The sequence below is a fragment of the Mesocricetus auratus genome, unplaced genomic scaffold (assembly GCF_017639785.1).
Source record: "Mesocricetus auratus isolate SY011 unplaced genomic scaffold, BCM_Maur_2.0 Super-Scaffold_100004, whole genome shotgun sequence".
In the NCBI taxonomy this organism is placed as follows: Eukaryota; Metazoa; Chordata; class Mammalia; order Rodentia; family Cricetidae; genus Mesocricetus; species Mesocricetus auratus.
In genome coordinates, this window is record NW_024429189.1 from 94,047,897 (window position 1) to 94,062,150 (window position 14,254).

At 52.5% G+C, this 14,254-nt stretch overlaps 1 protein-coding gene across 4 annotated transcripts in view; it reads right to left on the reverse strand.

The window, feature by feature from the left end:
* Kcnip3 (potassium voltage-gated channel interacting protein 3) overlaps positions 1-8,772 on the reverse strand; it is a 68,770-nt gene extending 59,998 nt beyond the window's left edge. The window contains exons 1-2 of one of the 4 annotated variants that reach the window (XM_013112363.2): positions 8,631-8,740; positions 8,370-8,529 (exon numbers count right to left, since the gene is read on the reverse strand). In XM_013112363.2, coding sequence (XP_012967817.1) covers positions 8,370-8,462 — 93 coding nt within the window. In that variant the 5' untranslated portion in view covers positions 8,463-8,529; positions 8,631-8,740. Of the gene's footprint in view, positions 1-7,685; positions 8,248-8,369; positions 8,530-8,630 lie in introns of those variants that run through there. The other 3 variants (XM_013112362.2, XM_005068586.4, XM_021226322.2) reach the window with 3 other exon arrangements.
* Positions 8,773-14,254: the final 5,482 nt, after the last annotated feature.

Sequence of the window (14,254 nt, forward strand, 5' to 3'; positions counted from 1 at the left end):
TCACATATTCAAACACGCGTATATGTACTCCTGCAGGCATACACAGACCCACATGCAGGCACATGCTCACACACACCATGCCCTGGCTGGGTCAGAGGCACCTTCTACATTATTAAACATCTCATTCAGGAGAGAAATGGCCTCGATGAATAAAATCTATGTGTTGGTCAAGGACAGGGGGCAGGGTGGGTCGGGTAGCTGGTGCTTCACTGTTTCATGAATTCATTGCTGGGGACTCTGCATGTGGGGAGGGGAGGAGAAACTGAAAGTCTCAAAATCGCTAACAGGGGTACTCGTTATAAGCCTCCCCCCACTCACTTGAAGACTTGTCTCAAATCCTAGATAGGTGTGGTGGAGTCTGTGATTTCTCCCACAGGGCAGGCTGAGAACCCCTCAGTGCCTGTTGGTTTGAGTTCAAGTCATCTTGTTGTACAATCCTATGAGGTGAGTCACACCATATTTTTTTCGAGACAGGGTTTCTCTGTATTGTTTTGGAGGTTATCCTGGAACTAGCTCTGTAGACCAGGCTGGCCTCGAACTCACAGAGATCCGCCTGCCTCTGCCTCCCAAGTGCTGGGATTAAAGATGTGCGCCACCAACGCCCGGCAAGTCACACCATATTTTTATGGATAAGAAAACTAATCCATGAGGGGTTTGGGGGACAAACCACACTGTAACATGGCATTCTGACTCCAAAATTTGGGTAATCTTGGCCACAGACTTCCAAAGCCATTGTTCATGGGACTAGGTCCCTCGAGAGATTTCAGAAGGTGGGGGTTGGGGTTCCCAAGCTCCCTAACCAGATTTACAGTCTCCCAAAGCAACGGTTTGTGACTACCCTGGGCTAGGGGGTCCTGGTGCCATTTTTCTCCCTAGCAGAGAGTCAGGGTGATCTCTGGATCCCTGAGCGGGCTCTTCCATCTGGGTGGGTGGCCAGAATTCTCCCTTTGAGCCTCTCTGCAGAAGGGCTGTGACAGTTTCCCTTCTTGAGGTAGCAGAGATCTCTGAAGAGAATACAGGGCCGAGGGAAGGGAGCCAGCCTGTCCATACCCCCACAGAGTCAAGCCCACGGCCTGGGCCAGCACACTGTGAGGGAGGCAGGAGCGGGGAGGGGTGAGCATGGGTCACCCTCATGAATATTTGACACTTGTCTGTCTGGGAGAGGGTCTGATTGAGCTGCCAAGGAATGTTAAATAGCTCTCCTGACACCCTGTTCTTGCCTCCCAGGCTAAAGGCATTGAGGGGAGGGAGGTGACCCCACTACCCCCTCACTTTACTGGCTTCTGTGAGGGGGGGACAGAGTGAGGGCTGCTGCTGGGTCAGTGAGGACAGTGGAACAGAAATTAAACATGTTTGTCCCTGCTTGGAGTCCCTGATGACTTGGTCACTTTGCAAATCAAACCATGTCACGTGCCTGCCCCCAGCTCACTCTGCTCCTCACAGACTGCCCCTTGCTACAGCATTGCCTGGGTATCTGCTGATCCCTGCACTGGACGCTTGTCCCCTGGATCCTCAAGGGCACACTCAGGTGTCAGACCCCTGGAGCACTGCTCTAACTAGGTCACTCCTATGTCCCTGCATCTCAGTCTCTGCTGTGGTACCTCCTTGCAGCAACAGCATACATGTGGCATACATATGTAGTATGGCTTATTATTCTGCTTTCTCAGTCACTCCAACGGGTCAGCTCTGAGACTGCTCTGCGTGCGCGCGCGTGCACGCGTGTGTGTGTGTGTGTGTGTGTGTGTGTGTGTCTGTGTGTGTGTGTGTGTCTGTGTCTGTGTGTGTGCCCTGCATAAACTGCTCTTTCTATCACAGAGGCTGGTACCTGGAAGCCCCTCACTTCATAAACCCCGCAGTAAAAGGACGATCCATCCAGAAGAAAAACGCACAGACGTGTCACCAAAGGGAACAGAGATGGCACATAAGCACCTGGGGGAATGCCATCCTCTGCCACCAGGGAAGTGCTCATTGAAAACCAGCAGGAGAGCCAGCAAGACGGCTCAGTGGCTAAAAAATGCCTACAGCACAAGCCTGATGACCTACGTTTGATTTCTACAACCCATACAAAGGTGGAAGGAGAGAACAGACTCCACAAAATCATCCTCTGACACTTACAGACTCACACACACACAGCTGTGTGTGCAAATAAACACATTTTCAAAAACCACCGTGAGAAACACTTCATACCTGAAATAAAAAAAAAAGCACAACAGCAAATGCCGTGCAGATGGGAACCCTGGGCCACTGCTGCCTGGCCACCGGGAACAGAGCGATGCAGCCGCTCTGGAGAACGGCTTGGAGGTCCTTAGCCAATGGAACAAACAGCTAACACATAGCCTAGCCATTGGGTCCCAGGTGGTTGAACATTTATGTTCAAACAAAAACTTATAGTTGAATATTCATGATAGTTTTATTTGTAAGAGCTCCAAATTAGAAACAGCCAGATGCCCCTCAGTGGAGGAATTATGAAACCAAGGTGGTACAGTTGTCCCAGAAATTCGGAACCACGAGAAGAGGGGGCCTGGACATGCATCATAACTCGGACGGAGACTCAGAATTAAAGTGAACGAAAAAGCCAATCCTGAAAGGTCACATGCCACGTGAGTCTATTTACATAGCATTTTGAAATGACAGCATGTTAGCAGGGGAGCAGATTAAAAGGCCAAGAATTGGGTGGGGGAAGGGCAGAGGGAGGAGACAGTGTGGTTTCAAAAGGGCAAACCAGAAGGACCTTTGGGGACAGAGCTACCTTGTTGTATATGTTGTGTGCTTGGATGGTGGTGACGGATGCATGAAAGACAGTCGCACACATACACACAGGGCACTGGGGCAATTTGAATGATACTGATAGTTATAGCAGTGTCTATATCATGGGTGAGATATTGAACTAGTTGGGTTTTGTTTTTAAATAGGGTCTCACTATTTAGACCTGGCTAGCCCAAAATTCATAGATTCACAGGCCTCCCCCTCTTGAATGTTACAATTAAAGGCCTATGCTATACACACAGTTTGTACTAGTTTTTTCCCTTGTTTTGCTTTTTTTTTTTTTTTTTTAGTTGAGTCAGGGTGTCATATGTCCCAGGCTGGCATTAAATTCACAGTTTTCTAAAAATGACCTTAACTCCCGATCCTTCCATGTCTAGCTGCCCCCGCCCCCGGGTACCGAGATTGCAGACATGTACCACCAGGTCCAACATGATATTGTATGAATTTTCTCTACAAAAAACTGGGTGAAGTGGACCTGAGGTCTATGTTCTTTTTTCACCATACTTAGTTCAATAAAAGTTTCCTCTGGGGCTGATAAGATGGCTTTGTGGGTGGAAGCTCTTGGGGCCAATCCTGGAGACTTGGTAAAGAAAAGAACTGATTCTGAAAACTGTTCTCTGACCTACAAACCTATGCATGTGGAGTGGAGTGGAGTCTAATGCCAGATGTTTAGGACGGGCTGAGGTGTGGGCAGTGGTGCAGGTGTGATGGTCATAAACCTGTTCCCATGGAGACAGGGGGAGCAGCATGTTCCTCATGCCTCTATCTGCTCTCGTGGTGGCCCAGCTGGGCACTAGATCCTGTTGTTCCAAGGGTTTTCACATCAGCCCCTGACCCCAACATCCTATTACATGGCTCCTCACCTAACACAGGCTCTCTGAAAGCCATGATGCCCACGGGACGGTTTCCCTTCACACTGCTTGTGATATGCGGGGCACACTTTCTCCTGTGAGGGTCTGTCTAGCAGGAAGATGGAGTCAGACTATTGGGGTACCCAAAGGTAAGAACCTTGGCAGCTAGTATAGTCCCTGGCCCCAGAGAACCCCAAATATCAACCCAGGGAAAGATTGGTAGAGGCATCCTGTGGGCATATGCTAGTCAAATACTGCATGGCTAAGGGCTGAGGAGAGTTCTGACACGTTTCTATGAAAATATCTAGCAGTTCTCCAGAGGTATAACTGAGGCATAAACGTGCATGCGAAGTTCACTCACACACACACACACACACACACACACACACACACACACCAACCACAAAAGAAAATAAGCACACTGCTTCATGGATGGAAACAGCAGTGAGTTTTCTAAAAGTGACCAATGTATACAGGATGCTGGTGCAGGGGCCACACCTTGCCTTGGGCAGGTGAGGGGATCTGGGATAGGCTGGAGTTATTTCAGGCATCTGAGTGCAGAGGGAAGAGGACCCTAGCCAGTCAGTCACTGGGCAATCCTGGACCAAATACTTGACTATCCCAAGCCTTGGTTTGTGCCTGGGGATCTAAGTGGCCATGCTGTCTGGGAATCATATCGCCTGCCTGATCATTTTTATTAAAAGCAAAACTCAAAACCCTCTATAGAATCAGAGGTGCAGCTAAGGGTTACTTATCCCAGCAGGCAGAAATTCTGGGCAGGGATGGGTGCCCCCGGTTCTCAATCCCCTTCCTTTCCATGAAGACTGCCCTGAGGCTGGGGTCTGAGACAGATGTGGGGTTAACCCGCACCCCTCCTTTTATAGGGACTGCCAAGATGCGTGCTGGCTCACCCTGGCAGCTCTATTTCCATCGAATGGGACAGATGGCAGAAAGCAGTGGTGGGTGTTGTGTCGTGCAGGCCCCCAGGGACCGGGAAGCTTTGAGAGCCTAAATTATCCACCCACTCCTGGGCACAGACAGATGTGAGCCAGGTAGCTCACCCTGGCAGGGGAAGCTGAGGCAGTCACATGTCCCTGCAGGTGGGAGCACACACACACATCCCGGGACGTACGCACTCTCCAGTGTGCACATGTGTATACTCACACATCCCTGGGCCTTAGACTCAGGGTGTTGCAGCAGCAGAGGACAGACCTGGACTGTCCTGGTCTTGTGTCTTGTGCCTGCTAACTTGCCAGAACAAGAGCTCTCCTGCCCTTAACAATGAAGACACTTCATTAGCTCATGTTGACTTAAGCTGCTCACTGGTAACCCTCTCTGTCAGGATGCCCTCTTAGGTTATACTCCAGCAACCAGATAGGTAAGGTCCAGGTTAAATGTGTTAGTAAAGGATTTTATCCTTCTAAGAAATTGGTGATATGAGACCACGGCACAGAGAGGCTAAGTAACTTGCCTGTGATCACACAGCTGACATATGAAGAAGCTAGAGCTGAGCCCAGACCCATCTGATGCAGAGCCAGGGCTCACAGACAACAGGGGCATCCCTGAGCCCTCACCAAGCCAGTTCCTGTGTGATCAGGACTCTCTAGTACCAAATAGTGAGGATGGGTGCCGATGGGCTGGTGGCTTTTCTATATACTCATGGGGCATTGAAGAGAGTTGCAGTATGGTATTCCCAGTTGCCCATAGGATAGCACAAGGGCCTGAGCCCATCTGGAGCCTAGGCAGAGGCTATGGGCATGTCCTAGTCCCCAGTAAGAAGTTGGTGGCCCAGTGAAGGGCAATTTGCTTCAGTGGTATGGTGACAGAGCCCTAGCTAGAACTGAGTTGCCTGAGACCACTGCTCTGAGTGCCTTTCTGGAGAGAGGCTGTTTTTTTTAACCACAGGGCCAGACATAGGCATGGCACCGGGGACAAAGGAGCTCCTCTTTGTCCCAGAAGTCACCCATATGCTGGAGGCAGGGAAGGCAGGGGTGACAGGTGGAGATGATGCCCTCAGTTTAGTGTCTCTGCTCTGTCACGGAGTGTGGATGGAGGACAAGCTGGATGGAAGGGCAGCTGGATGGAGACAGGCCAGAGTGGGAGGGCTGAGGGACAGGCCTCCCTTGGCTGTCCTCCTGCTTTGTCAGCCCCCCGCCCTGCACTGTCACATGGCTGCTCTGTGGTGTTCTAGGATGTGGGTTGATCACAGCTGACAGATGCACCTGTTCAAGGGGGAGGGAAACATCAGTCAGCTGGGGCTAGGAGCTGAGGGAGCTCTGTGAGTCACCCAACAAGGCGGGGCTGGACACAGCAGAGACTCTTCCTCTCCTCCTTCTCTGCCTTGAAAGCCCTCACGTAGGCCATATAGGGGAGCCTGCAACTGCTCCTGAGAATCCCAGTGAGGCCCAGGGGGCTGAGAGAGCAGAGGGGGCCCCCAAGGCTAGTCCCAGTTACCCAAACAGCTCTCCACTTTTGTGGAAGATGAGGATAAGGACTGGGGACTGGGCCGAGGTGAACTAAGTTGCTAGGATCCTTTGCCTGGTGTGTAGGAAGCCCTGGGTTTGAGTGCACACCTGTAATTCTACTGCTCAGGAGGTAGACTAGGCAGGGGATCAGGAGCCCAAGGTCATCCTCTGCTATACAGCAGAGCCTGCTTGGGCTATGAGAAACAGAAAAGAAAGGAGGGCAGAGGGAAGCTTGGGTTATTTAGTTCACACGTCTGGATCCACAGCCCAGAAAGGGGAAGTCGGGGCTAATGCAGCAGGGGTCATGAAGGGGCAGAGTCCACTTGTGTCACTGAGTAGCAGGCTAAAGATACAAACAGGTCACAACCTCTAGAGTCAACCTCATCTGCTGTCTGCATAAAGGCATGCCCCTCTCCGAGGAGTCTGCTCCTGACCCCCACTCCCCATTCCCACCCAGTGCTTGGGGCCTGTGCTGGGCAGGACATGACCGAGTTCAAATCTGGTTCCATCACGGCTGGCAGCCTAGGACCCGCCTCTGTTACTCACCTGTGGAGTAAGAACAGTACCAAGAACTACTTGGTGGACTGCGTGAGGACAGTGGCTCACAGGGAAGGGCAGTCCTTCAGGGCCACTTCCTTCCCTGCTGGGGTTCCCAGGCATTGCCTTTTCAAACAGGATGAATTAAGGTCCACCTTGCAAGACACTGGAGAGGTTCCCAGGCCAAACTGCTCCATGAAGACGCCTCCCACCTCAGAATCTGGAAGCTGCTGGTCCATGCCTCCTGACACAGGGTTTGGCTCGGGAGGCCTGGCATTGTGGCCAATGCCAACTCTGAGCTTTGGTAGCATTAGAATGAAGATATAGTACCCATTCTGCAGGGTCAAGTGAGGGCCAATAAAGAAATGGCTGGGGTGTATGGGGAGAAAGCAGGGGCAAAACTTGGCTTGGGGGACAGCTATTGGCTTTTACAAGTGGGACCAACTCCCAGCCTCCTGTTTGTTGTGCCTTCTGCCACTAGGGATGAAGCTTGTCTCATCTCCCACTGGAAGGGAGGGTGGTGACTTTACCCAGCAACACCATCTCTGTGGACCAGGCTACACATAGGAATCCAGGGGCAGGCATAAGATGATGAGCCAATTGTAGACGTGGAAGGGGTCACAAGAGAATGGCCAGATGGACTGTGGGACTCTGGTCATCTGCCATCTGGTAGGGTTAGTAGTAGCAAAGGTCCCAGGGGGAAATCTGGAAATTAGAGCCACCAGAGAGGGGGAAGGGAAGGGGGCTGTCCCCTGCTGGCAGTCAGAGCCGGCTGTGTGCACATCTATGTACACATGACTGGAGAAATGGAGAAATCTCTGTGAACACACAGAGTCACACTCTGGGGGCCGGCGAGGGGCAGTCATAGGGCATATGTGACTGCGCTTACACGCCTGAGGTCCATGCTCACTCACTCCAGTGTTTGTGGATGCACTCCCCCCCCGTGCACTGAGCTTGTGACTTGAGTTGAATGTGCGTGTGAGGTTGGGACAGAGAGAGGGCTGTTTATGCTTCTGTCCTGCCAGTCCAGAGTCTGCTAGGGACACTGTGACAAGAGAGATCGTACCTTTCAAGATGCCCTGCTCTGGTACTCAGAAGACTTGTTCCATCTGCTGATTCTTCTGGGCATCCCGGGCAATGGACCAGACAGGACAGGGATAGTATCCTGGACACTGGGCAGTGTGGCCTGAAAGCAGCCCCCCTCCCTCTCTGGGATGCTTATCCTCATGGGGAATGGGGGGGGCAGGAAGTCATTTCTTGGGAGGAGAAACTGCCAGATGCCAGCCCAATGTCTATTCTTCTTATAAGACCTTGATTTCCTTATTTGGGGTGTTCAACTGGACCTGGATCTGATCCTTCCTCCTCCTAAGCTAGACCATCCTGGACTTGTGGACAGCATGCTGGGCTCCAGGCCAGATTCCCCGAGGGTCAACCCTAAGCTGGGACACAGCTGATTTTTCTTGGCTCCATCCTTCCCCTCACCTCGCAACTATTTCATGAACTCTGTGCCTGGTGCCTCTTTGCCTCCCTTCTCTCTCCATCTCCCAACAGCCCCCATGGAGGGGGAGCTGCTTGTGGCCTTATTAGGGGGGCCTCTTTCTGCTGTAAGAAGGGGGTCTTACTCATTCATTAAATGAAGGATTACTTGAAAGCTGCGTTCCTTGGCTAGCCTGCACACACAAGTCACCCCTCCTCTCCAATGCTCCTGTGTCTCACTAAGGACCATGAGGCTAGGTTCAGGGTCAGCTACCTGGCTCCTGCTCCAGGGACCTAACAGAACAGGACCAGCCACGGAGCTAACACGAGCGTCTCTTCTGGCCAAATCACCCAGAGCTTCTTGCATCCAAAAGAGCCACAGGATTCCAGCCTCCCAGCCAGGATGCCCTCAACAATTGCAGCAGGAGTAGGGTCTAGGAAGGAGGCACCAGGAACACTATGAAGACACTCCCTAGTCAAAAGCAACACCCAGGCCCCACATTCCCCCAAGTCCAGGCAAGCCCCCAGCACCTACCTTGGCCCTCTGCATCTTGGCTGCTGAAGGGGACTGTCACTAGTCTTCCCACTTTGCAGCCCGAACAAGCCAGACTGCCTGGTCGGGCTGGCAGCTGCCTCATGTTTGCTTGGACCCAGACGCAATTGTCACTGGAGGTTTCTCCCCCGCCCCCTGCCCACTCCTTCCTCCCTCCCTCCTGGGTCTTAGCTCCACCTCTCCTCTGCCTCTTCCCTCCTCCCTCCCCTCCCTTCCTCCCTCCCCCTTCCCCTCCATCCCCAGTTTCTCTTTCTCCAGGGCTCCTCCTAATCCTGGTCTCTCAGGCTCTCAGTGCCTCTGCCTCATGCTCAGTGTGTGTCCCTGGCTCTCATCTCCCTCTAATAAAGGTCTGTTCCCATCCTTCCTAGTCACAGGGAAAGCAGGGAGGTCACTTCATCACCGGTCCCTTTCCAGGACAAAGAGAGGAGTGACTCCTGGGGTCCGTCCACCTTTTATGCCTCTCTCCCTTCCTGAGTCTGTAACCCTACAGGCCTTGCCCTGTGGAAACCTCCCTAACTGAAGCAAGCACTTCACACTTCCCCAGTTTCACTGCCCTCTGGTCCTGAGGCTGGGACCAAACTGAGGATTCTGGGCAGCCACAGGCTCTCCCCCAGATCCCTTGGAGTGGGATAAGGGGATGGAAGAAGCGATCAAGGGTCCTGAGCATCCCCAGGAGGGCTCCTTCCTCCCCTATAGGAGACAAGCTCTTGAGCATTTTCTATTTCTGAGGGGATCCACCAGGAGCCAGGTGCCAAACCTGAGCCAAGTTTCCCTTTTTGGCGCCCTGAGGAGCCTGCCTGTGCCAGTGGTTCCCATGGAAACAGAGCCCGAGCCAGCCCCTCCTTCGCAGAAAGCCCAGGAGCACTTGCTTGCCCTCCCTACCCTGTCCCGCCCCCTTTTTATTGAGTCAGCCTATTGGCTCCAGCTGCCAGACCCTCAGGGGCAAAAACCCTAAGGCTGTTGATCCCCAGAGGGGAGGTGACAGTTCTGTCATCTGTCCATCAGGACTTCAATCTGGGCAAGGGACTCAGCAGACTGAGGGCACACTAGGACGGGAATGGCAAGGACTGCAGAGGCTCCCAGGTCAGGGCCAGTCTTCCCAGCTGTCTTGCTGGCATTAGGCATGTTTCCACAGGAAGGGCAAGTTGAGGCCTTGGCGAGTCACACATGGACTTGGGAGAAAAGGGTCATTATCCTAGTCTATGCTAAGGATGGTAAAACTCAGAAAAGACAAACCAGCTATCCAGGCAGCTTTTTTCACTCAGCCAGTTCTGGGGGGAATTTTCTACCCACCAGTTAGTTATGTATGTCCAAGATTCAGGGGTGAACTTGGACACTGCTTATCACACAGCCTGGGACAGGCCTGGCCGTGTTCATGGCACTGTCTGAGGAGGCAGGATCTTCCAAGCAGCCCACCCCAAGTCAATACCTCTTTCTGGAGCCACAAGTCTCTGCTTGGTCCCCTTGCCTAAGTTCCACTCTTCTGAGATGCATTCCTTGAGAGTAACAGGCTGTGGCAGAGCGAGCCTAGAACCGAGGCCTCCCCTCCTGGACCTGCCAGGGAGCCAGCAACCTCCTCCTACAGCCACTACCCTGCATGGTGCCCCTCATAGAACACAGGCAGGAGGCGTCTGTGCCCTGCCAGGAGCCTCGCATCACCTGACCCTCTTTCTTCCTTGGGTTCTCTCAGGAACTTTCCTCAATACCTGCAGACACTTCCAGGATCTTTCCAGGGTCAGTGGAAGATGGAGGAATGAAAAATAGCCAAGGCAGGGCTCCCCAAGTGGACCTCAGCCTTGCTCTGCCACGTGGGCCCGAGCTGACTTCCCCTAAGAGAAAGATTCTTTGGAGGCCCGTTGGGCCCAAAATAGGTTTAGGTTGGCGAAGGAGACCCAATGTGGTTTGGCAATACTTGGGCTGATGGGTTTTAGCTGTGGCTTCCTCATCTTTCCCTCAGGTCCTTCGGTGTCTAGGCCTTGCGGGGGGGGGGGGGGGTCCAGGAGAGCCGGAAGGGACATCTCTCAGGAGTCACACCCCACAGCGCTTACCTGTAAGAGGGTTTCCACTGGGTGGAGGTGGTTTAATCTCACAAGAGCTCCAAAAGTGCCTGTTGCAAAAAAAAAAAAAAAAAAAAAAAAAAGCCTTCCTCCGATGCTGCAAATCTCACAAGCGGACACAGCCTGGAACCGCAGACACCTGGAGTCATTTTTACTGTCTTTCTTAGACGCTTGAAGCCTCTTTTGCCACCTCTTGGGAGGGGACAGAAGTGGCTCTTGGTCACTTTAGGCCACACAGCACAGATGGCACTCTCCTTTGGCACACCTGCCCTGAAGTGGCGGCCACTGGGGCCAAACTGGGCTTCCAAAGGCAGGAGTTCTGCTTCCAGGGAGGGCGGGTGGGTAGCCTCCAGGTGAGCTTCTTTCTGGGACGGCCCACCCTCAGTCTGTTGTGGGCAGCTCCAAGGGTCCTCAGGCCTAGTGTCCTAGGTCCTGGTTTGCTTTCCGTTGCTGTGATAAACACCAAGACCAAGGGAGGAATGGGTTTATTTCAGCTGGGGTCCATTGCAAAGGGCAGTCAGGGCAGGAACTGAAGCAGAAGCTGAGGAAGAGCTTACTGGCTGCTCAGCCTGTACACCCCATCCACCTGCCAGGGCTGCACTGCCCCCAATGTTCTGGGCCTTCTCATACCAGTCATTAATCGAGAAAATGCCCTCCAGACTTGCCTACAGGCCAGTCTGATGAGGCAGGGTTTTTTTGTTTGTTTTGCTTTTTTTGTTGTTTTTGTTTGTTTGTTTGTTTTTTGTTTTTTTTTTTTGCAATTGCTGGCCTATCTTTCCAGGTGACTCTACTCATGTCAAGTTGACAAAAAAACGAACCAGCACCCCCGCCATTGCTGGCGCCCTTCCTTCAGACCACATGAGATCTTCCACACAGCTATGATGTGGCTGGGCGATCACGGCTGACAAGGCGCTCCCAATACCCAGGGGCAGATGCACCTGCTCTCGCCTGACATCTGCTCCTCCTCCAGGCCTGGAACAGGCCAACCAATGCGGTCCCAGGCCGACTCTCACAGGAGCCTTCATTTGCACCGGTAGCCCTCCCCTTAGCTCTGCCATTCATGCAGCTAACAGTGACCTATAGATGGGAGGAGGAAGTATCTGTTCCCTACATTCCCCAAACTGCAGGATCCCAGGAATCCCACTTGTTCTTTTTTTTTTTTAAGTGGTCAGGAAGGGTGCATGGGACACAGGACACATGTGCTGGTCAAAGAACAACTTGTGGGAGTCAGTTCTCCAACCACTTGGTCCTGAGAGCAAACGCGAGTCATGAGGTGTGGCAGCAAGCTCCCTTATCCAGGGAGCCTTCCTGCTGACCCTCTTCCGTTTTTTGGTGCCTCTTCCTTCTGGTTTCAGTGAACGGAGGGCATCTCACCTCACCCTTGGGCTTAGCTTACCTCCCTCAAGTCTCCATTGGCCCTGGTTCCTTGGTACCCTCCATGTAGATGAGAGCTTGGCTGCCTCAACACTAAATTCCACATCAGCCATGGGCAGCAGTCAGGACTGGGTGGGATAGGTCCTTCCACCTGTCCTCACCCAGATCTTATTACTGTCTGTAAGACTGAAGAGGGTGACGTGCTCCACATGGCATATCTGGGATACTCAGGGAAGGACTAGTTGCCAGGGGAAAAGGCTTAATTCCACCAGGCTGGCTGCCAGCCTCCTCAATAAGTACATGGACTGAAGAGGTAAGGAAATGGTTTTGGCCCTTGAACAGTGGGAGGAGGGGCATTGTGATCAACCCTGAGCGGGACCTCAGGTTGGATCCAGGCAATTCTGATGGGTACTGGAATGCCACCAGCCTTGGAGGTTCCTCTGGGTGGATCTTGCCCACACCCAATCTCTGTGCCTTCCCTTTCTAAACCAAGTAGCTAAGTGCACGCCTCTGTCTTGGCTGACACATAGTGCCCAGCTCAGTGAATAAATGTTCACTCCGCTCCAGCCCCGGCCATGTGGCCCTTGCTTGTGCCCCCTGCGTTGCCCAGAGCTGTTCACCTAGGACCTCAGATGCCCTAACCCACATGGTGCTTCTTTGGCAGTGCCTGCGACAGGGCCCTGTGCTGAGCAACCAGGTGGAGATCTATCGGAGCCCCCAGGCCCCCAATCTGTCATCCCTCCTGCCACAGGGACATCAAGGACATATGACTCAAACCTCCCTGGAGACAGGGCCTCCCTCCCATGTTCCCACAGGAGATGGAGACCTGCAGAGAATCCAGTAGGACACGTCTAGGGTCAGGACCAGGGGACCCGATTCTGGATGACCTTGAAGCTGCCAGGTAATTTCCCGGGGCTTCATCGGGTTCAACCACCTATAACAGCTGGACCTCCCCGGAGACCGTGGTAATGACAGGTAACTGCTGCAGCTGTGTATGTGTGTGTGTGGGGGGGGTTGGTTCAGCTTCTGTATGGAGCAGGTCCAGCCAGGCGCCACCCAGCATTTTAAACCAGGAAAACGGGATCTGCGTTTCTCTACAGCTATTTCTGTTTCTTAACCGCCAGCACCTCCGTCCCTGGTGACCAGTGCTTACAGCAATAGCCTGAAATACTTTTCCCAAACAGTGTCCAAGCAGGGCATTGGTGGCGCATGCCTTTAATCCCAGCACTCTGGAGGCAGAGGCAGGCAGATCACTGTGAGTTTGAGGCCAGCCTGGTCTACAGAGCGAGTTCCAGGACAGCCTCTAAAACAATATAGAGAAACCCTGTCTCAAAAAACCAAAAAACAAACAAACAAACAAAAAACCCAAACAACAACAACAAAAACCAAACAGTGTCCAAGAGTCTGTGACGAGGTTTCTGGGTGCTGAACTCGAGGAATAATTCCCAGTTAGACACCACTTGTAAAAGAGAACGTGTGACATGTGTACCTTTTGAGCATTTGAAATGATATGTATTTAAGCTGCAGAGAGCACATGTAAAGTTCCACAGAGCTGGAATGGAGATGTAGCTCATTTGAAAGAACTGTTGCTTAAAGTGCATGAAGTCCTGGGTTTGAATCCCAGCATCACATAAAACCAGGCATGGTGGGAAAGGTGGGTTATTTCCATCTTAGGATGTGTTCTGATTCCAAAAGATGCTGAGCAGAGCTTTAAGGAACATCTAGTTAAAAGCCACGCCCATCAAGAGTGGGGTGCCTGGCAAGTCTTCCATGCCCATCAAAAGAGGGGGCCTGGCAAGTCTTCCATGCTGTGGAGAGGGGTGAAGAGTTGGCTCAGACCTACTCTCTAGGGAACTTTGAGTTATTTGGTCCCTGCCAACGGGTTAAGGTGACCCTGTTTGCTGGGTCCTCAGCCACTGCTGGATGAACACAACATCCTCATGGAAGATGATGTCATCCAAGGCCTCCAATTATTCTGACAGACTTTCAGATACAAGTGCCAGCATTCAACCAGCCCTACCGCATAGAAGGGGCAAGACGAAACTAATGAGAACAAGGACGCACCAGGAGCTCCCCAGGGCCTCCCATCTCACGAAAGACTCAACTGAAAATAACTTTGCTTAATGTGCTCAGGTGTCTTGTAGATCACATAAGCAACTCTGACAGAACTGGAAA